The sequence below is a fragment of the Pinus tabuliformis genome, chromosome 7 (genome assembly GCF_031772625.1).
Source record: "Pinus tabuliformis cultivar Carrire ecotype Pingquan chromosome 7, CPIR1, whole genome shotgun sequence".
Lineage (NCBI taxonomy): Eukaryota > Viridiplantae > Streptophyta > Pinopsida > Pinales > Pinaceae > Pinus > Pinus tabuliformis.
Genome location: NC_142293.1, coordinates 521,247,899 through 521,272,990, shown reverse-complemented (window position 1 = coordinate 521,272,990; position 25,092 = coordinate 521,247,899). Strand labels below are relative to the sequence as shown.

Below are 25,092 nucleotides of genomic sequence, written 5' to 3'. Positions count from 1 at the left end.
AGTTGTTCTCCATCATGATGGACGAACATATGTCTTTACAAGAACATCTTAACAAGATTAAAGACATTCGAGATCAGCTCGAAGCCATTGGTCGGACCATGGAGGAAGAAGATATGGTAGTCATCATTCTGAAAAGTTTACCAAAACCTTATGAGCACTTCATAGAAACACTCAACGTTACCTCCACTAATGTTGATCTGAAGTTTCCAGAGTTATGCACCAAACTTATGTAGCAGGATCGTTGGAAACAGCAGTTTGGTAGTGGTGCTTCATCAGTCTCCTCAAAAAATGCTTTTGTTGCCAAATATCAGTCCTCTCAGTCCTTTCAGCAGAAAGGTTCTTCTCAGCCTTCTAATCCGGCTAGGAAGAAATATGTGCAGTGTAATTACTGTCACAAGTTCGGCCACATGAAGAAAGATTGCCGACAGAGAATTGCTTCTTAATAGAAGAAGTAGGGAGGGTCTCATCAGACAGCGAATGTTGCAGAACATTCCGAGCAAACGGAATCTGCCTTTTACGCCTTTATGGCTCAGAGGTCCTCAGATCATGTCCCGTCTTCTACATGGTACATTGACTCTGGTGCATCACTTCATTTCTTTCACAGGCATGACCGGTTTATTGACTTCTCATCTTTTAGTGATTCTATAGTATTTGGTGGTGGTGAGGAGTACACAGTAGTTGGCAGAGATACAGTTCAGATCCAGTCTGGTGGGCGCACACTCATCATCCTGAATGTGTACTATGTTCCTGGTATGGAAATTAATCTGTTGTCTGTCAGCCAGATTATGAGGAACTCTCCTCAGCTTGGTGTAGTGTTCAGTGCACACAAATGTTCTATTATTAACAGGGAAACTCGTCTTACAGTTGCTGTTGGCCTAGAGGATCATGGTCTATACAAGCTTCTTGACACTGGTGATTCTCCAAAAGTGGCTCTAGCAGCTCGTGTTTCTCCCATCAACACTCTGTGGCATCAGAGATATGGGCATATAAACATTCAGTATCTTTCTCAGTTATCTTGGGAGGGACTTGTGTCAAGGTTACCTGATATTCAGACTCAGCAGTTGGGAGTGTGCGGCGCCTGTCATGCTGGCAAGCAGCATCGGTCTTCATTCAAGGATGGAGAATCTTGGTGTGCATCTAAGGTACTCCAGTTAATTCATGCTGATATTTGTGGTCCTATGAATACATCTTCAGTTACTGGTTGCAAATTTTTTTGCTTATTGTAGATGATTTCAGTAGAAAGATGTGGGTGTATTTTCTAAAAAATAAATCTGATGTCTTTAGTATTTTTCAGAAGTTTAAGTCCTTAGTTGAAAAAGAGTCTGGCTGTAATATCATAACTCTTAGGACAGATAACAGAGGGGGAATTTTGTTCTTCTGCTTTCTCCAACTTCTGTGATACCCATGGCATCAAACGCCAGCTAACCACACCCTACACTCCTCAGCAAAACAGTGTTGTCGAACGTCGCAACTGTACAGTTGTTGAAATGGCTCGTTTCATGTTACAACACAGGAGTTCCGAACAAATTTTGGGTTGAAGCAGTGTTTACTGTTGTCTATCTTCTTAATCGATCACCTACTCGGGCTGTTAAAGGGAAGACTCCAGAAGAGGTTTGGTCTGGTCGTAAGCCTAAGATCAGTCACCTCAGAGTGTTTGGCTCGGTTGCGTATGTTTGGATTCCAACTACTAAGCGCTCTAAGTGGGTTCCAAAAGCCAGAAACTCATGATGACAGGGTACAGTGATCACCACAAGGCCTATAGGCTGATAGATATAGACACTGGTCGTCTTAGCTTCAGTCCGGACATAGTATTTGATGAAGACAGAGGGTTCTTTCAGTCTCCTCCTTCTGAGCAGTGCTCTAAGGATTAGTCTCACAGTGTTCTTCTTCCGTTAGGTCCACCTGATGGGAGGGATGATGCAGCATCAGTATTTGATGATGCACTACCTGAGCTTCCTCCGGAAAATTATCTTCCTCTTGTTGCGCCTGTTGTTCCTGAGCCTTCTCTACCTACTCTTGATATTGGTTCTTCTACTCTCCAGCCTAAATGGTGGGCTAAAACTATTGGTGATCTTCGGGATAATGAGATTCTTGAAGCTATAACTTCCAGAAATAAGAGCAAACAACAGCCTACAGTCAATTTTACTCTTATGGCTAACCTACATAGTGTTTTTGAGCCTCAAAGCTATTCAGAGGCTAAGGGTATACCTGAGTGGGAACAGGCTATGGAAGCTGAATTCCAAAGTCTTCAGAAGAATCACACTTGGACCCTTTCTGATATTCCTACAGGGAAGAAGCCCATTAGCTGCAAATGGGTGTATAAAGTGAAATACAAAGTTGACAGAACCCTAGACAAGTACAAGGCTCGTCTTGTTGCTCGAGGGTTCTCATAGAAGGAAGGCATAGACTATGAGGAGACCGTTGCTCCTACATCCAAGATGAGTACCATACTGCTCGTCCTTGCCTTAGCAGCTCAGTTCAGTTGGAAAGTCCACCAGATGGATGTAAAGAGTGCTTTTGTGAATGGTGACTTACAAGAAGAAGTCTACATGACGCAGCCTCCGGGATTCAAGGTTGCCGGTCAAGAACAGAAAGTCTGTAGATTAGTCAAAGCACTCTATGGTCTGGAATAAGCTCCTCGAGCTTGGTACATGAAAATTGATCAGTACCTAATAGATCATGGCTTTCAGCGGAGTCCATCTGATGCAAACTTGTATATCAAGCATAGTGGTGATGATATTCTATTTGTGGTTGTCTATGTGGATGACCTTATCATTACTAGCAGTTCAACACATTTGATCCAAGGGATCAAACAAGATTTGTGCAGCACTTTTGATATGACAGATTTGGGACTTCTTCATTACTGTTTAGGGGTTGAAGTCTGGCAGACTGAGAACAACATCTTTCTCTCTCAGTCCAAGTATGCCAGAAATATTGTGGACAGGTTCAGAATGCAAGACTGCAAACCTGCCACGACTCCTATGGAACCAGGGCTCAAACTTTTAGCTCAATCATCCTCTCCACTTGTGGATGAAACTTTATTCAGGCAATTAGTAGGCAGCCTCATCTACCTTACTGCCACTAGACTTGACATCAATTTTGTAGTGAGCTACATTTCACGCTTCATGTCAGCTCCTAAGGCTGATCATTGGATAGCAGCGAAGCGTGTGCTTCGTTATGTGCGTGGCACTCCTAATTATGGACTTTTGTACACTCGGAGTTTCGATCCTACACTCAGTGGTTACACAGATTCTGACTGGGCCGGTTTAGTTGATGACCGTAAATCTATAGCTGGGCATGTGTTTAGTCTGGGATTCGGTGTTGTCACCTGGACTAATAAGAAGCAGCAGGCAGTGGCTCTCTCCTCGACAGAAGCAGAGTATCGAAGAGTAGTTAAGGCATCTTGTGAGGCAGTTTGGCTTCGACGTATGCTTGTGGATATGCATGTTTCCCAGGGAGGTCCTACTCCCTTGTTCTGTGATAATCAGGGAGTGCTCAAACTTGCCAAGAATCCAGTCTTCCATGAACGAACAAAGCATGTGGAAACCCATTATCACTACATTCAACAGCTTGTTGAAGACGGATCCGTTCAGTTGTTGTATGTTCCCACAACGGAGCAGCCAGCAGACATCTTCACCAAGCCCCTTGGTCTTGATAAGTTTGTAAAATTCAGAAGGTCAATAGGTGTTGTAAATAGATTGAGCATTAAGGGAGGGTATTAGAATAATGCTATTTTAGTGTTTAATGCTCATTCCGATAAGATCATCTGTGATCTTATTAGCAGTTTCTTAGAAGAAACTTCTTGTTTCTATTTCTTAGTAGAAACTTGTTGTTTCTATTTCTGTAAATACCTTTGTCTTATTTATTGAGCTTCATTGCTCATTGTAAATCAATTCAATTCATTCATTCATTACTATCTATATTCTAATGTTGTGTGTTTGGAAACATGAATGAAAAATATTTAAAATTATGTATTTTTATAAAAAAAATAAAATAATTAATGTATTTTTTACAACAACCAAGTCACTGAAATCGAGTCGATACCGAGTCGGAGTGGGAGTCGTAGTTTTAAAACATTGTATGAGACATGGCATTCAACGTCATATCCAAGTCAAGAAAATCTGGAAACAGATCCAAAACCCTTAAAAATGCTCAAAACGTTTCAAAAATAGGATCATGTGTTTCCAAAAAAACGGAAATGCTTCAGAATTAGGATCCTGCGTTTCCAAAAAACTGAAACGTTTATGTCTCGTTTCCATGCCATATCGTACCTGTTTCTGTTTCTGAAATGTCGAACAACATTTCTAGGGTTTGGTAGGGATGTTTCCGATAACTTAGGTTTTGAGTTGACAAAATAGTATATGCAACTAACTCTTGGAGTCTGCCAATTATGATACCTATAAAGAGGAGCCCGAAGTTGTTGTGTTACTGTGTACAAGCACAAAAAGAAGGGGCAGACGAAGCCGAACTTTGCTCAAGAAATTCTATTGCTAGTCCTTATGAGAAAATCGTGGTGACCACATATATTTGAACGCTGGGTCTATGTTTTTGATGTCGTATGAGAGCAGGAACTGACTATGTTAACACATAGTTGGAGCTAAGCAAAAGTTGAACAGACAAGCCAAGTTAGAGAGCTAATCAAAGTTGAAGAGTCAAGTCAAATTAAAGAGTAGAGAAAGAGTATAGGAAGGACAAGTGGCTACGACCAGGGTTGAAGGTGCAAGCCTATGAGTGGAATGGTTGGGTGAACACTCCTATTGAACAAAGGTAATTTTTGTGAACCACGAGAGGTTGTCAAGTATCTTGAAAAAGTAAGTTTGTGCCCACAAATTGCTGAGTTGGTGCTCCGCTGAGGGGATTAGAGTCTTCTATAGGTTGGTGCCTACGAGATCGATGAGTTGGTTCTCATCTAGGGAATTGAAATCTCCTCTAGGTTGGTGCCTACGAAATCGATGAGTTGGTGCTCATCTAGTGGATTGAAATCTCCTCTAGGTTGGTGCCTACAAAATCAATGAGTTGGTGCTCATCTAGGGGATTGAAATCTCCTGTAGGTTGGTGCCTACAAAAGTTGTAAGTTGGTGCTTACTTTGTACAAGGAAGTTTACAAAACATTTAAAAAGAAAAATTGTATGAGTGCTTAGTTGTGTTTCTTGATTTATGTGCATCAAATGTTTTAAAAGCTATAAATTGTTAAATGTAATGAAATATTGGTTCACCCCCCCCAGGTCGTGTTCTTAGCAATTGGTATCACGACAGGTTCCTTTAGACACAACCTAACAATTGGAAGGTAGACCTCAGAAACACAGATGGCAAAGTCAAGAAGGTGTGACTCCAAACCCCCGAAAGAAGTCTCCTCCATAGTCATGAATACAGAACCTTTTAAAGAAGAAGAAGACAATAAGAAGAGACAGTCAGATCTAGAAGAAGGTTACACCATTGATTTTGAGGAAAAATTTGTGGCTGCTCAAGAACAAATAGTCAAGCTGAGAAAAGAAAATACAAGGCTTAAAGAGCAGTTACAAATCTTTGAAGAGGAGTCATAATACTGATGAAGCAGAAGTTGACCAAAAAACAAAAAGAACAAGAGCAATAATTCATCTCCTTGAAAATTCAACTAGAAGAAATTGTTATGCAACCAGATCACAAAACAAAACAAAAGATATATCAACGACTTGAAAATTCTTCTCTTCGAGGGGACAACTGTTAAAATTTGAGAGTTCTATGCAAAATTTTAAATTTATTTTTTTCTGTAGAAACTTGCAAGTTTTATGCAGACAATTAAATGTATTTTGTAACAAATAGAATGGAACTGAATGTACTTTGTAGAAAGTTGAATGTACTTTGCAAAAAATGAATGTTCTATGTTGTTACAATTACTTAAAATGCAGATTTCTTCTTCAAAACTTTTCAAATCAGCAATTGTAGATAGAGCATCAACTTAAGGATCATATGAAAACAACCAAGCACAAATATGAGACACTAAGATTTGGTCCAATGACAAAGGCAAAACCCTTCAAGGGGGTAAACCTAAATGATTCTTCTATTGGATTTCTTCAATTGTTCAGTAGAGTGCAAAGAGAGAGAATGAGAATGAATAAAGTCACCAATGTCTGATCAATTTGCAGCTGAAGTGCACTTGCTCTTTGCTTGAACATCTCCTCCTTCTCTTGATCATACCATGTCCTTCACACTTGCTCTAGCTCTTCCCTTGCTCTTGCTCTTCACTAGCCCTCACACTTCTTTTACACACTCAACACTTGCTCTCCTTCTTCACACTGAACATGTTACTCTCAACTCCCACTTGTTCTTGCTTAAATAGATGAGAACAAAGAGGAGTTACAAAATGAATTCATGTCTTGAGCCAATAATAGGAGAATCGAATTCCATGAGCGAAGAGTTATTTAAAGAGAAGTGTAACTCATCCCAAGAATAGAGAGAGAGGTACACTTGTCTTGAGGAGTTACAATTCGAATCAGGGGGAGAGAGAGTACACTTAGACAAGAGAATATTTCGTGAGGGTTACAAATTGAATTAAATGAGGGAGTTACAAGTGCATTTAATGAAGGGGAGTTACACTTTTGCCATATATTGAATTAGAGAGGGAGAGTTAGATTCTCTTAAGTGTGGAGTTACTATTTTATTCCAAGAGAGAGCTTAGATTTTCAGAGTAAGAAATTCTCAATTTAATTTACTTATTCCCTGAGAGAATTCACTTTTATTACTTCATTAAAGGTAAATGACTTTAGACTATTTTATAAAAATAGTATCATAATAATAATAATATACTAGTAAGGATAAAAATATTATTTCTCGACTTGTATAATCATGATTGATTTGATTTTAAAGTGGATTCCATATGTCAAGTTCATTCTTGATCATTTAGACATTACTTTCTATTTTTCGAAAGTCACTTCCAAATTGAGATGTGACTTACTATTTTTGAAAAGTCATTTTAGAATTGTCAGGAATGAAATTTTATTATTGGTGGTTCAAACAAAACTGAAAGATATGATTTCTTCTAGGAAAAATTCATCCCTGAGCTACCAAATTTTAACAACCACCTCCTTTACATCACATAAATGAACAATGCTTGGATGATTCAAATGACAAGACCTCCTTGGTATATATAGGAGTCTAAAGGGTCACAATATAATCAGAGCCTACATAACAATAATAATGTAAAGGCACAACAATAACATTAGTGGGCTTCTAAGGGACACAACAATAACAATATTGGGCTTCTATGGGGCACAACAATAACAATAAGGGGCTACAATAACAATCACAATAAATAAGGGGGCTACACTAGTATTATAAGGACCTAACATACCATTCTCCTTCAAAAAAAGTGTTGTCCTCAATGATTGAGTGGTTATGGATGTTTCTGTATAAGATTCTCATCCTTCCATGTGGAATCTTCAGCGGCTAAGTTCTTCCACTTACTGAGATACTCTGGAATTGATCAATTTTGTAACTGTCGGGTTCTTGTTTCTGTTTCTGCTTCAAGCTCTAATATGATTTTGTGAAAAATCCTTGAACCCGAGAATTCCTACTACAGCACTAATGATATTTCTTCTACTTGTTAGATTTGCATGAACAAGTTATTTGCAGTTTCCTACGGCAAACATCGAAATACATACACTGCACCCTACACCAATTAAATTATATACCAAAACGAGAAACTGAACAATAGAGAAAAATACACACAAGAGACACAGTTGTTTTTGGACAAATGTCCCCGAAAAAACCCAATGCAAGAAAATCGATGCAGCAAATTTGAGGGTTTAATTATTAAGTTGAAGTATTTCTGAATACAACTATCGGATGCCCTTTCGGCAATCCAATTACAGAGAAAATCACTTAGCAGAAGAAACTAGTGAGTTTACCTCACTCTACACTGCAAGTCTCGACTAATCCGACAGCTGAACTGTGAGTTCCCAGGCTACTTCTGCGTTGCCCCTACATGGGTCCTGTGTTAGCCTCTAAGTCATTGCATCAATTCAACTAAGAATCGATCTGCCTTCAGAAGCCTTTTCCAGCCCTCCCGACTCAAAAACGTCAACTCCCTCAGCAAATTCGAACCTCTGCGCTAGAAGTTGTTGCGATGCTCTACGTGGGGCTTGCATGAGCCCTTCCTGGCTCTGCGTCACCCTCTCTACCCTCTACACTGCCTCCTCTATGTGTCTCTCTTCCTCTCTACTAAGTATTCTTGGCTCCAGAGAAAATCCTCCAGCCAAAACTCCCTCTACCCCTCTCTACAAAAGCTTTCTATCGAAATTCTCCCGGCAGTTGCTTTGCTTTAGAAAATCGAACTTCTAAACTCTTTGTGTGTTTTCCAAATGACCCTTAAGCCTCCTTAAATAATCTCCTCATTGACATTCAATGGCCCAAATTAGAAGCTAATCAATGGTTAAGATCATTTATGCTTGATCCTCGTCTTCTTCTAGAAGTTACACCCACGATTAGATTAATACCCATTATTTATTTTACTTTTCTAAGTTCAGACTTAGGGTCCCATTAAAAATAATCAATTATTTTAATAAAACTGCTTCTAGGTGGAATTTCCCAAAATGCTTTCTGGGTTCTTTGGAATCCATGTGCCCAAGCCTCCTGCAAAATTTGAGACTTAGAGCACATCTGATGCTACTAGAAATCAACACTCCCTCTTAGCGAGGAATGTGCTCTAGCAATGCAACTGACTGAAGCATCACTCTGTTATGTAACATCTCCCTTTGTGTTGTTGATGTCTGACATGTTATCCACCAACCATTGCGCAAACGATGCATCTGTACTGCAGATGACCATGCCACTATCAACACTGCATCCTTACTGCAACTCCCTCTATGTTTTTGCATCCGTGTTGCTGCTAGCACTACCACTGCCAACTGCCCCTGCACTGCAAACTACTGCTGCTACTGCATCAACAACAGAAAAACATCCCAAATTACAGAACTAACTATGTTTAGTATCAGTGTTACTTGGGAGCGGGAGCGGAAGCGGGGAGCGGGAGCGGAAGCGGGAGCGGGAGCGACCATTTTCAGAAGCTCCCGGTTTGGGAGCGAATCCCGGAGCGATTTTTTAAAAATATATATATTTTTTATATTTTTTAATTTTTGATACATATATGTCAACAAAAACATGTAGAATGATGAATTAGATATAAAAAACATAAAAAAGCATAGATTGAACCATATAACAACAATCATCTAGAAGTTATAATCTTCATCAACCACGTCCGCAAGTTAGTAACATAGTAACATACACCATATTGAGTCTCATGATTCATCAATCTTAAAGTTTCAAGCTTTCAAAATTCAATATATAACATTTATCATCATTGATCACCAAAGTTGTACTTGTAAGCTAAGTGTAACCATTACAACAAATAATATCTAACATGAAATGAAATGTTATAAAATGAAACGAAATGAAACAACTTTCAACTTTCATGAAGCATCATATTCATAATTCATTACTAATGAGTTATAATTGCCAACTTCAAACTTAAATTGTCATATATTGTTTAAAAAAATATCATAATAAATATGAAAGAGTCAATAGTTATAAAAGCTACTAGAAACTAGAGAAGAGAAGTAAATCTATTATCTATTTCTTATGCTTGGGCCTCTTGCCACCACGAGAAATGTCTAATTTTTTAGTCTTGTTGCAAAATCAGGATCTTTGTTATTAATATCACCCTCCAAGCATTAATATCCAGAGGTATCTTTGTCATTACCTTTGTATCTGTATAGGGATCTTTGTCATTAATATCACCCTCTAAGCATTAACATAAGATAGAAAAAGCATAGCATGTCAAGTCAAGATTTTGTTTGAGTGATGCGTACATTTTTAGAAGGGTCATGATAGAGGAGTTCGACAACCAATGTCACTAACATCAAGGTACATAGAGGGATTGGTACTCTTGATTAAATATGAGTTCCATACCCTAATACATGACAAAATTCAATGGAAACATTGCAATCCCCCAATCCTGAAATCCTGAAAAACTGATAAGTCTGCTGGATTTTGAATGAAATCTAAAATTCTACTTTCTCCATATGAAATCCAATGAGGACGAAACCACTCTCAAACATCCTGAGTCATTTCATGGTAATGTTAAAAATTTAAGTAAAAGGATGAAAATGAAAATTAAAGAAAATGTCACTTTTACTTTAAGAATTTAACATTACCATGAATAGCATATCAATACTAGGGCCTAGACTTGATCATTAAGTTGCCCCACTCAAAAACTATTTGTTTCTTTAAAAAAAAATTGCATTTCGAACATTACTACAAAAAAAAAAATGCAAAAAAGGCAAAACGCTCCCGAAAAGGCAGGGAGCGAATTTTTTTTTAGGGAGCGCGCTCCCGAAATCGGGAGCGATTTCGGGAGCGCGCTCCCGACCCGCTCCCGCCCGGAGAGCGGATCGGGAGCGGGAGCGAGGGGGGGGGGGGGGGGGGGCGCTCCCCCGCAACACTGTTTAGTATGATACCATGTGAATGTTGGAGCCTAACTGCTGCTAGTCTCTGTGCTGACCCTCTAAATCTTTTGCATTGTTGCTGACCTATGCTCTGTGCCATCTGCACTGCTGCCAACTTTTCTCTGCGTTGCTCAGTCTCTGGCGCTCCTAGCCATTGCAACTATCTCTCCGACACTCCTCGGCACCATCTAACAGTAGTCCATCCTATTACCACAAAACTGGGCTCCTGTAGCAAGGTATTGATTCGAGAGGTGGTTTCCTCAAGGATCCTGCCCATCTGTAGCTCTTTCAAACTACAACTCTAAATCAACCCACCTCCCTCCTGGAGGTATCTTCACTGTCATGGCGAACTCCCCCTCGATCTTCGCAGGTGCAGACTTCGAATCGTGCTTCTCATCTTTGTCCTTCTTTCTGAGAGGACATTGTATTTGCATAGTGACCCATCTCACCACACCTGAAGCACTTTATCTTCGAGATGCCCTTCTTCCGCCTCTACTACTCTTACTGCCCCTTCGATGCAAGGGCTTCATTCTCATCCTCCTCCTTGGGCTTCGACCCACTGCTGCTGCTTCTGTCAAGCTTACACTTGACCAAGTCTCTCCTCAACTCATCTTGCTTGAGAGCTGCCCACATCTCATCCTAATTTGGTAAAGTCCCCTGCCCAAGATACTCTGGACAAAGACTTGCCACTCATCTGAGACAAAATTGAGGGCCAATCTAACCAGCTAGGAATCTTGAGGTGTAGACCCCACAGCTCATAACTCATCTCAGGTCTCTTGAAGCTTCGTGAGGAATGGATACACACTCTCCCCCTCCTACAATTGAGCAAATCTCAATTTCTGCTCAAGGTGCATCTTCCGCTACTTGGAAGATCCCTGATACAATGTAGAGAACGCATTCCACATCTCCTTAACAATCCCTCTGCTAGCAATGTGACAGGCTACATGATCCTTCACTCCGTCGAGGAACATTCTCTTTGCCTTCGCCATTTCTACCTTGTACTTCTTCAACAGATTTGCATCTGCAAGTACAACCACCACATTGTCGACATATGTCTTGAGAGCATGCTCATCTAGAAGGAATGACATCCTTGCCTTCCAAATGACGTAGTTGGATGCCACATCCAACCTATCCTGATCTCTCAAGCCATTGGTTGCTATGTCCTGGCGTGATGAGGTGTCCAAGAAGGTGTAGATACCTGTGAAGTCCATGAATTGAAGGTTGGCCCACAAATTCACCTCATTACCTCCTGTGGGGTCCCAAGATCCAACAGGGGTGCCACAAAGTGGTCTCCATGGGTCTCCAACTGCTCAATAAGGGGGTTCTTAGGTGCAACAAGCCCTCCCTAGTCTCTCAATGTGAAACCATTCTCCTTTAGGCTCTAAATCAATTTTTGCCCATCAAGTTGTATCAAGGCTAGTCTAGGGGCATGTTGTGTCCAGTTGTGTCATCCTGAAGAATCCTCAAATCTAGGTCAAAGTCGACCAACTTCCTAAGTGTTGGAGGTGCTCTAGGGCATGAGTCATCCAATGACGTTGTTAGGAGGCCCCTGACTCTCAATGCTTCACTTGTTTGTGCCAATGTACTCCCCTGAAGGGCTTGAGTAACAGTGGAAAAGGTGCCCAACACTTGGGCTACTAAGCCACCTGACAAGAACAACATGAATTCTGGCAAAAGTAACCAATCATTAGGGACCATGATCAATAATGCGTCTAAATGAACCAAACTTGAATGTCAAGGGCAATTCAATACTTCAAATAAGAATCCCCTTCCAAATTCAGGACCATGATATCACAAAGATGTTTTCTCCCTAATTAGTGGTGGCTAAAGGTCAACCCTATTAGGTGCTTGTAGCCGTTAAGGGGAAGAAACAGTTCCCTGATCCACCCTTCAATTGATGGTTGTTAGTGAATAATAATAACAATAATGGAGAGGAGAAGATTTCATGGCCAAGTGCCATGGTCAAAGGGACCAACTAATGGACTTGTCCACATCATGAGTGTATAGATGTCAGGAGGGAGCATTCGTCGATGTATGAGTTACCAACTCGGCCTTAATTTTTCCAGTCCTCTTTTGCACCTTTTACTTCTTCTTGAGTTTTTCCTTGTATTATTGCTTATAGCACAAGTGTTAGAGCTTGCATTGTATGATGTAACAATTTCATTTCGCCTTTAAGATGAGTCAGTTTATCACTCATCAGGGTTGGGACAAGCAAGGGTTTCTTCTTTGATGTAATGGAGCAACATGTTCTCAAGAACCAAGTGATGGCCATATGAGTGAGGTAGAGCTCATGTTAGGCTTTTGCCCATGTGTCAATCTCTATGTCCTTGGCCATCTTTTGCATTTTAAATTTTCTTTGTTTTCTTGTGGCCACGATATGCTCTTTATGTTTCTTTTAGCTACATCAATCTCCCATGGCTAAGTTTCTCAGCCCTACTCAAAGTATGTAAACATATGAGAGCCAAATCCCTAAAGAACAAATGGCAAGTTGAACTCGAAGAGTGGAGATGAGATATGGGCTTGTAATGTAAGATGGAAAGTGTTAATGATGACATACAAGAAAATGGAACTACACTATCTCAATTAGGGATTCCCAAGTAATGCCCCTTCTGTACCCAAAGGGCCTTAAGGGAGGTCCTATTGGACTAGGATCAAAGATTAACCCCCCAAGTAAGGTGAGAGAACAAGAGCACGGTCAAGCTCTGTCAGTGTCGCAGATCACCCCATAATCTAAGTCACCTGACACGGGAATTCGGGACACGTAGGATTCGAGATTCGTGGTGTCGGATTCGGACACGCTGACCCCCCAGAACAGGACACGTTAGGACACGTTATATATTATTTTATTAAAAATATATATATATATATATATATATAATAAAAATTAGATATTATCATATTTCTTACACAAATTTTAATTAATGATACAAATTTATTGATTTCAAACATAGATCTTCATCTATAGCTATTAGCATGCATAGTACATACAAAATTCAAATACATGTCAATCTATTATCTATTTCTTATGCTTGGCCCTCTTGCCACCACGAGAAATGTCTAATTTTTTAGTCTTGTTGGAAAATCAGGATCTTTGTCATTAATATCACCCTCTAAGCGTTAATATCCAGAGGTATCGTTGTCATTACCTCTGTATCTGTATAGGGATCTTTGTCATTAATATCACCCTTTAAGCATTAACATAAGATAGAACAAGGATAACATGTCAAGTCAAGATTTTGTTTGAGTGATGCGTACATTTTTAAGAGGGTCATGATACAGGAGTTCGACAACCAATGTCACTAACATCAAGGTACATAGAGGGATTGGTGCTCTTGATTAAATACGAGTTCCATACCCTAATACATGACAAAATTCAATGGAAACATTGCAATCTCCCAATCCTAAAATCCTGAAAAACTGATAAGTCTGCTGGATTTTGAATGAAATCTAAAATTCTACTTTCTCCATATGAAATCCAATGAGGCCGGAACCACTCTCAAACATCCTAAGTCATTTCATGGTAATGTTAAAAATTTAAGTAATCGCTTTTACTTTAAGAATTTAACATTAAACAAGACACGTTTCCCAAATTCGCGACACGCTTTTGAAAATCGTGACACGACCTTGGATTCGACGTGTCATATGATTTGGACACGAATCCGGACCGAATCGTGTCGGATTCGCTGGATTCGGGATTCGTAGGGGGTTTAGGACGAATCCGGTGACTCAGCCCATAATCCATACTAAATGCCCAAAACAAACAAGTATCAGCACCGATTGCAAAATGATCAAACTACCTTTTGAATGGCAGCCCACCTTCGTCCAAGTGCTAATGCAGAATGGGTGAGAAGCACATGGCTGATGCAAGTGGCGAAGATAATGGCATATCATCCACTAATGGTGACTGGCGGGGGCTGCTGGCTGTCTAGCTGATTGGCTGGCTATCAAATGTAGGAGAAAAGTTTTCTCCTATGGAGTTACCCATTATGGTGAGTACCAAGTCCACCACAGAAATATACACCAGTTCAAGAATAACTGAGAGAGCAGGTGGCCAATGAAAATTTATTATTTGATAAGCTTGTAAATTTCAATTTAGATTTGCAGATTGTGCGAAAAATACTCATCTGATGACAATAACTGAATTATGAACTTTAGCCTTACTGTTATTTGGACATATTGTTGTGGATTCATGTTGGTTCCGTTTCAGCTTCAAAAGTTGATCAAGACAGAACAATGCATGTGTAGAGGAAAAGAGGTCTAACAGAGGGCATGTGTGGGATATGCATTGTACATGAACTCATGATAGCCGGAAGAGAAAAGTTAGCATATAGTGTAATGCAACCTACTCCTTTTTTGCATTGTGCAATCTAGCAAAAGGGCGATTCATGAAAAGGACCGGTTGGGTGGAAAAACACCCATGGCAGGCTTTGACAGAAATGAGACCAACAACAACCTTTGGCTGAAACAGGATTTTAAGATTTAGAGACAGTTTGCATCTTAGAATTATTGTTGTGCTGTAATATTTATTTGGCATGCACTCACCCCAAAAACATTGAGGGGATGTTAGAGCATGGACATTACTAGAATCTGTCGCTCCAGAGATCGGGGCTATTGGGTCCACATGGAACCATGGATGGCTGATAAGGATACTAAGCCAGCCCAACCCTCACACACGTAAATCATATACTGTGCTAATATAAATGCATGCCTTGTACACATTTTCACTTGTACTACAGGCAAAACCTGGGTCAAGCCTCTCTACAGTGGTTGCTTCAAGCCACCCACATCTGCCGTCTCTTGTGCAGTTGCTTTGTGTGTTATTCTGATTGTATCAACTTATGCAGATAGTGATTAACATAATAACACTACTACAGTCAGGATGATAATTTCTCACATTTGGGAAACTGTCTAGAGACGTGAACTAGATGAATAAAATCATCTCCAGACGTGAGCTATTTGAAGAACATCCCAATATTTAGTGTCAATTAACAAAAAGAGCATCTCTAAAAATGAAGGTTCTCACTAAACCTACTTGGCTCTCTTACTACAAATCTTTATTGTTTGTTTAATGTCATATCCCAGTGCCTATCGTTTCTTAGCAATCTAAAACTTTGATTTAATGGACTCAAATTTATAATTTATAATCATATAATTCAGTTTAAAAGCTTTGCTAAAAAGAAAAATAAATCACATAAAAGTATTTACTTATAAATCAGCACATGCACGATGCAACTCACTATGGCCATTTGCAAATAGCTCTCACTCACAAAATTTAGATACCATAATAGAATGCATACGGCTATAATCAATTTTCAAGTAACATGTAAAATATTTATAATCATAGGAGATTTGTAGTCTAATCTAATAATAGAACTCACTCTCTGATCAATATTCTTCCAAGGAGACCATGCTGATTCAATAGAAGATTAAATGGCAAAAGAATGCCTAGCACTAAACATTTGAAAAAATGAAAGTCATTAACAGGGTCACAAGAGAGAAAATGCATTTGCTCAGATAATTTAATGTGCTATTCAAGCTACAAATGCAGGAACCTCTCTGTCTGATACCACAAAACATCCAGAATGGTGCTACTGTTATAGAGCTAATTGCTGGTCACACTTCTATTTACCTTAGAATATATGTTCCTTGTACGGTTATGCTAATATTATGTACATCCCTTGGCAATTTGTGGGGCATTATTAGATAATCGGTAGTTCATAGTGGAATTCACATAGCAGCAAGTATACAACGTATATTCATGTACCTGCAAAAGTATCTTAGACCTCACACCTCATATTTTATACAGACCCACATGCAAACATGTCTAGACCTTTGGCAAATAATTGCCAGAAGGATCTTATACACGTTGCCATATTGGAACTGGTAAATAAATTAGAGGGGCGGAGGTTTTGCAACCTTTATATTTGTATTATAACAATTAGTAATTACATATCATTGCTTTGCAGCCTTTATATTTGTATTATAACAATTAGTAATTACATATCATTTCTTTGATCATTGAGGACCACCCAAATTCATGTGTTTTCTCTCAACGCAAACATCCATGTAGAATAGGACTAATCCTCACTAATGTAAACGAGTATTCTCTGGTTTCAACCACTTGCAGTTAACATTAACATAAATAGTCATTCCCTGTTTACACTGTAGTCATATCAACACCAGAACAATCCTCACATCTACATCAGCAGACTTGTTTTGGCTGAAGATTCAAACTTGACTTGGGACTTGGCAAAAACTCATGAGTCAACACTCAATATGATGCCAATACACAGAATTTAATGCAAAAATAACATATCCAAGCACAACCAGGTATATCGTACAATCAAAGATCATATCATCATTCATCCATCACGATTCAAAATTGCCATGAACCATGGCATGGAATTACGATTCATGAATCAAAATGAACAAAGGTTCTTAAACAGTAAACTGTCCAGTCTCAAGCCAGCTGAAAGAGTCAAATCTGAAATCATATGATTCGGCAGTTTTATGTTGACTCGTTGGCTCATGCCGAAACTCAGCCACTTCTAAGATTTTTTTGGCAGTTTTGAGTGGGTCAACCACTCTCCCTGACTAAGCCACCAGGTCTGGGTCAAATGAACCCATCTAGGGTGTAGAGTCACATAAACCCTGTGTCTCCTGAGTCTGTGGAGTCTAGTGGCTAGACCTCATACACTCTACACCCTAGCAATGAATGTTCTAAACATAACAGCAGTGCATTCAATACTTTTAACTACATAATTAGAAGGTATGACATTTTCATACTACACCTTTCTACAGATTACATATGTAATACTTCTTCAAATTTGAAGGTGGCTACAGTATAAATCTCAAGAATAAGGAGCAATTTAAAAAAGACATGACCTAGTGCATAAGCAGTGTATGTTACTCCTACTAGATGACACCAAAATCATACTTCCAAGTATACTAACTAGTCGATACACATTAAAAAGGTATCATCAAAAAGATATACATACCGATCCTTGTTCAAATTTTCCAAGATGTTTTCTATGGAACCATGTTGACGAATAAGCTTCAACGCTGTTTGTGCTCCAATACCTAAAACACAACAGGGTGAAATGAATCTCAAGACTAGCATTTAACAGCTGGACAATATCCCAAGTTGTCAATATAAAATATAAAAGATATCAAATGAAGACAAAAAGGCAAAGTAAACTAAACTTCTGGTGAATGCACAACAAAATGTTCAAAACAATTGGCAATTTTACTGGCAACTACCCTACAAATAACAACATTTACAAGGTTTTTGTTGAGTTTTGTAGCATCGGAAGGTCTTCCACATAGGATTGGTGTCTTGAAATGTGGAAGGGAAGTCTTTGGGTGGTTGTTCAAGAGGAGCAACTAATATAATATCCTTCCTAAAGATAAATATTTAATTATTTAAGTGTCTTAAATCTAATCTCCAACATTGATCTAAGTGAGCTAGGATTTAATCCTAACCCTCAAATCACTTTGGAGATTAGGGATTTGGCCTTGAGAATTATAAAAGGAACCTAAGGGAGAGGATGAAGACACATTGCATATTGCAGCTACTCAAGTGAATGAGAAAATTCAGAGAGATTTTCTGAATTGTAAATTTTATGTGAGCGAGTCACAAGGCTGAGAAAAGGAGAAATGACAGCAAGATAAAATTTTCAGCAGCAAGAAAACTAGCAGGGAACCCACACTTGTGAATCCAGGAGGGTAATCCAGCTAAGGGCGCCACACATGTGAAGCAGCTAGCAGATCGTGCCACACATGGGATGCACAAAAAGCTGACGAAGGGCCGCAGAGGTGATTGGGAGGCTGGAATTTTTGTTAGAAAGTTCTTCAGGCTTTGTTGTAAATTCTTGTACTATATGTGAGCCATTTTCTCTGTGAGGGAGCCCAATTATTTCTCTAAGTTAATTGGAGAAGTTGGAGAGTAAAATTGTGTTGTTATTCTCTCTGATTTTCTGGATTATTTTCTGTTTTGTTTCTGCTGCAAAATTGCTGTTAAATGTGCCAAATATTCTTGCTTGTAATTTTCAGAAGTTAAAATCTACAACATAAAATTATTTACTGGTGAAAGAAAATTTCTGACCATAAAATTATTTACTGGTAAAAGAAAATTTCTGACCATAAATTTTAAAATAATTACATGAGACAGTAAATCTGATTGGCACTTAAAAAATTAACATGGTAGCAAAACATTCAGCAAATTCTGTGAAAGAAAATTAGTGGACAGAGATTTTAAACAACAATGCTTTTATTTTTCTGCAGCAGAATTTTTATTTTGCCACAAGGGCTTTGTAGCTGAAATTGATCTGGTAAGCTGACATCATCAAGTCTGAGATTTGAAGACAGATTGGAGGGGCTGCTAACTTCAGTCCATGGAAGGAGATAACACCATTGTTTTGATAGAAAATAGCCTATGGAAATTTGCCGAAAAAAGAGATCCAAGTTCTTTCAGATCCTACACAAGCAACCAAACACAATCTGAAGGATGTGAAGGCTAGCAGGGTCATATTGAATGCTGTAAAAAATCACATAATCCCTCAAATGATAAGGAAGCAAACAACTCATCAATGTACCATATCCCAGATAAAGTGGTAACTGATGTCTATATGCTTGGAGCAATGATAGAATATGGGATTCCTCAACAATGAATCCCCCTCTGGTTGTCACAGACGATCATGGTGGCATCCAACATGTGTCCAAATAACTCACTGAAGAGCTTCCTAAACCAGGCAGCTTCACACGAGATCATAGTCATAGCTATGTATTTGGCCTCAGCACTGCTCAAAGCAACCGACTTCTGCTTCCTGCTCATCCAGGATATCGTAGCAGAACCCAAAGAGAACCAGCACCCAGAAGTTCTCTTGCGATCCTCCACACTGCCTGCCTAATCAGCGTCGAAATAATCATGCAGCTTCTCATTTCCGGCAATGTATCTCAATCCATGAGAGATTGTGCCCTGAAGATATCTCAAATGATTCTTGGCACCAATCCAATGATGTTCAACCATATATAAGCTCATCATGCTAATTGCAAAACATATATCCGGACAAGAGTTCACCAAGAACATCAATGCTGGTATGAGTTTATGAAACTCAAAGGCATTTCCCAAATCAGGACTGGAATCACTACCGCATAACTTCTTAAAGTTATGTTGCATCGAGGTAGACACGAGCTTGCAGTTCGCCATTCCAAATCCGGAATCCATCTCCCTCTTACTTTTGAAAATGAGAGGGTCTGCACCTGCCAGAAAGAGGACGTCCTCATAAGGTGCCAGTATGATAGGTCTATCATCCACAACCTTCAAACAATGGTTTGGATCAACTTTACTGCTAGTGAATCTCAACTTCATCAAATAGTTGTTTATCCTTTCATACCAAGCCCGAGGTGTTTGCTTCAAGCCACAGAGGGCTTTCTTCCACCTACATACATCAGATTCTTGATCATGAATCTCAAACTCCTCTGGTTGTTTCAAATCTGTGGACTTGCTACATGAGGGGAATGGTCCCCTTGTAAGTTTTCCTTCGGTACATCTCGGACATGTAACTCCATGCTCTTCTTGAATTCAAGCATCCTTTTCACAATCTAACTCACATCAAGTAGGGCCTTATAATGAAAAGGGGCAAACCTCTGGTGCCATTGAAGAGATGTGTCACATGACATGGTCCCCAATGGACTTCCTGCAACTTCATACAAATTGCTAACCCTAAACTCGTGAGTAAAAGCATCTTGAAAAATTCCTTTTTCAAACACATACCTTTCCATCGATGAATGCCACCTTGAAACCTTTGACTTCCATTGCCAAAATGGACACCAGGTTCCTCTGAGATCAACTACATAAAGAACTTCTTGTAAATGAATCGTGTTACCTTCATTCAATTGAGGGGCAACATTCCCTACACCCTTTACGGGATAGGTGGAATTGACTCCAAGTATAATCCCCACGATTGTTTCCATCTCTACCAAATTAGAGAGAGCTTCCTTCTATTCGATGAAGTGCCTTGAAGCACTACAATCAATAAGCCAGATTCCCAAAGAGTCTGGAGGAGAAGTAGTGGAGAGAGCCAATATAAGATAATTCTCCTTTAGCTTATCAGAAACAACATTTGATTCTTCATACCTGGAGTTCCTTCATTTCTTTGAAGAGTCAGCCATTTCTTTGATGAACTGCATTCCTTTTTTCCTTTGTTGTGGTACCTGTGATTCCTTTCATCATAGAAGATGCCCCTAGAATGATTACTATCATCATCAAGTGATGTGTCCCTTCTATTCAAACACTCCCTCGCATAATGGCCAAACTCACTGCAAGCAAGGCATCTGCCTTTCCTTCCACTCTTAGATCCGGACTTCCCATTGAAGTGATCTTTAGGTAGGCCATCAGATGCTTCCGTCGCGCCACTCGGATAATATTCTCTGCTTTGACTTCACCCTTAGTGAATTTGAAGTGGCCTTTGACCTTGTCCAATTGTCTTCGGTGATTGCTCTTTCACTCTTGCTTGGGTTTTGTCTTCACCTCAGCTCTGATACCATGTTAATTTTAGGTATGTTCTATGCTGATAGCAAATTTACTTCAATTTTTATATTAGCTCAATATCAATTCTAGATTAGCAATCACATTTAGCATGATAGTAAAATGCAGATAGAACATAAACATAAATCGCAGAAGACAAGCCAAGACAAGAGGACACAAGATGTGGCGCTAGCCAGGGACAAACCCCAACGTGGGGAAACACTTGATGAATTCTTCTTATGTTCTTCCATAGTTCAGCAGAGAGAGCGATAGTACATATCTAAGTAACCTGACACGAGGATTCGAGATTCGTAGAATAGGGGGAATTCGAGTGTCGGATTCGAACACGTTGACCCCTCGGAACAGGACACGTTAGGATTCATTATATATTATTTTATTAAATATATATATATATATATATATGTGTGTGTGTGTATATATGTAGATATATGTATATATATATATATATATATATATATATATATACATACATACATATACATATATATATATATATATATATATATATATATATATATATATATATATATATTAGATATTAGATATTTCTTACACAAATTCTCATTAATGATACAAATTCATTGATTTCAAACATAGATCTTCATCTAGATGTAAGTTTTACTTTACAAAGTAAGTAACATTATAGCATGCATAGTACATACAAAATTCAAATACATGTCACATAAATGACAAATCAAAGAATCATAAATTCTAAATTCATAAATCATAAATCATAATACATATTCAATTCATCAATGATCCAATAGGAGAAAGACAAGATAGTAAGATAAATACATTGACAGCTGTAGTTTTCTCATTAAGTCATCAAAATCAAAATGTGTTACATAGGTAGTGCAATGCCAATGGAAAATAAAAATACAAAATACAAAACAAGTACAGGTATACAAGCCTCAAGGTAGTAGGTAGCCACTATCTTCACTATCATGGTCACTATCTTCATCATCATGGTCACCACTGCTCTCCTCTACATCCTCCTCCTCCCCTATATCCATAGTCACCTCTGCATCTGCTGGTGTGGAGGATGACCCCTCTACAATATCACCGTCATCAAATCTAACAAGCTCTAGCACTAGATCATTGAGATCCATTTTGGCCAATGCCAACTCAACACTGTTGTCTAGACCCATATCATCAAGAAAGACATCCCACATATTTGTCTTTCCCTTCAACCACTCTTCCCTCTGCCTATAAATAAGACGAAGGTTGGTGTGCACATACACCATTGTCTCTGCCCTGGACTGCTCAAGCCTGCTCTTCTTCACACTATACAAATTCCCATATGTGCTCCAATTCCTCTCGCAACAAGAGGATGAAGTCACCTGAGAGAGGAGCCTCATGACTAACTATTGAAGAGGAGGGCTTGTTGCCCCATGATTTGCCCACCAAGAATAGGGCTTCTTAGCCCCCCTGTCTCTAATCACATCATATCCTGCAAATCGACCAGTGCCAGTGGAAAACTCTGCAAAGGCATCCTCCACCTCATCAAGCAATGCTCTATCCTGAAAAACCTACCTGAATGCATCTTTCCTCCCCTGTGAGATTTCACCATCCATGTGAGGAGGGAATCTGCGAGAAGGTCCACCATTCAGCCACTCATGGCTGTAGTATTTTGGGTTCAATGAGTGAACCAAACAATGTAAAGGTGTGCAATTCTTGTCCCATCTGCTGACAAGAATATCCTATATAGTACCACAGAAGGCCTCTGGTGATGTCTCATACTCAGGGCACTCACTCTGTAGAATAATGCTCCTCACAGACTCAATCATGGAATCCCATCCCTCATAAACCTCTCCTAGGATGGATTTGTCTGTATCTGCAAATCGAAACAAAGAAATGATAGGGTCCATGATTTGAATAATTAGATCTACTCTCTTCCACCAAGCATCATCTAGCACTGTGTCCTTCAATCTTTTAGAGGCTAGTTGATCTGTCTTTCTCCAAAAAGACCAAAACTCATAAATAACCATGGCCCCAAGAGCAGTCTTGACCTCCCTCAACCTCTTCAACATGATTAATGAAGAGGCAAATTGTATATCAGCAATCTTCAACAATGATAGATTGTTGTACTCCTTGTAGATAGTGAGGACATTTTGACTTGACAAAATAAGAGCAGAGATCTTCACTAAGAAGATAACACATGAGGTAGCTGATCTAAACACAGGTGATTCCATCACCATGCTGCACTTCATTACATCATGTTGCATCATTCATGATCACTATGTTGCACCCAAGAGTGTGTTGCATTAACCATACTGCATCCAACAATTGGTTGCATTCATTGTCACCATGTTGCACCATCTTACCATGGCCATCATCACTGTGTTGCACCATGCTGCACCATCACACCATGTCCATCATCACTATGTTGCACCATCACACCATGTCAATCATCACTGTGTTGCACCATCACACCATGTCCATCATCATTGTGCTGCACTATGTTGCACCATGTTGTCCCAAATTCCAGTGCTGCACTTGGCATCACTATGTTCTCCCAAATTCCAATGTTGCACTTGACATCACTATGTTGTCCCAAATTCCAATGCTGCACTTGATATTACTATGTTGTCCCAAATTCCATCGTTGCACTTGACATCACTATGTTGTCCCTATCTTCCAGTGCTGCACTTGACATCACTATGCTGTCCAAAATTCCAGGGTTTCATTTGACATCACTATGTTGTCCCAAATTACAGTGCTTCACTTGACATTACTATGTTGTCCCAAATTCCAGTGCTGCACTTGACATCACTATGTTGTCCCAAATTCCAGGTTGTCCTTTCAGGCCTTAATATATTGATAAGGCTTCTTCTTCTCGGTGGATAGAAGCCTTCCCGTTTGACTGTGACTAGGGCAGATTGTGACTAAGTCCTGCACTTAACAGTGTATGAGAGCTTCTCTTAACAACATATAATGGCCTCCTATCAACAGTGTATAAGCTAGGCTTCTATAACATGACAGCGTATAGGTTAGGCTTCCATAACATGATAGCATATAGGCTAAGCTTCCATAACATGACAATGTATAGGCTAGGCTTCCATAACATGACAGCGTATAGACTATGCTTCCATAACATGATAGCGTATAGTCTAGGCTTCCATAACATGATAGCGTATAGGCTTTAGGGCATCCATTAGGGCAACATATACTCTTAGTGACTTTTCCTTCCACCAAAACCCAAACGAGTGGAGAGGAAAAGATCACATGAGATGAGTGACAAATGACTTGCAAGCCACCTCCTTTTATAGTAAAACGTTGAGGATAGATGGGGGCAATTTGGTTGTTGGCTGACCTTGACGAATTGTCCCATAACACAAATAAATTCATATCTCCATGAATACTTATCGAAATCGGATGATCTTTAGATCAATCCTACACCTCTCGATGAGAGGAATCCAAGAAAAATATCAACTGCCATGAATAAGTAGACTCACATGGAGTTTGGCCCTAGTTGCCAATTTTAACAATAAGTTATTAGGCAAAAGGATTCACCAAGAGGCACCCAAGGCAGTATATAGCCAAGGGCCTCCCACAAAATGTAAACATCATCTATTCAATTATTAATAAAATATATATATATCATGGTTGTCAATTGCTAAGTTAAAAGTGTTTCATTTGGTATTAGAGCCATTTCGATCTTTTGGCCACACAGTGTTCGTTCTCTCCATTGTTCGTACAGCAACAGATCGTAATTTGTGGCTTATCCATTGTCTCTTGAAACACCGCCCCTATGCATACACAGTTGTCATTAGTTGTCTGTTGTGCCCCCACATTTCAAATCCAATGTTGTGCTCCCGCGTCTTATTTTTTCGTCATCCGACTGTGCTACTGCACCGTATATTATCATCGCTATCTATGCCATTGCCTGCCGTCTCACCACCACCCACTGCCATTTCATGTCGTCTGCCATCGCCAATGTTTTTAAAACCGGAACCGGTGACCGGACCGGTCCACCTAATGAACCGGTTTACCGACCGGAACCGGTCTAACCGGGACTGGTTTGGTCTAAACGAACCGGTTTTAGAAAAATACATTAAATAA

The 25,092-nt window shown here is 39.4% G+C and overlaps 1 protein-coding gene across 1 annotated transcript in view; it reads right to left on the bottom strand.

Moving 5' to 3' along the window:
* LOC149248355 (flap endonuclease 1-like) overlaps positions 1–25,092 on the bottom strand; it is a 236,807-nt gene that overhangs the window by 10,603 nt on the left and 201,112 nt on the right. The window contains 1 exon segment of the mRNA XM_089458406.1: positions 17,480–17,561. Coding sequence (XP_089314532.1) covers positions 17,480–17,561 — 82 coding nt within the window.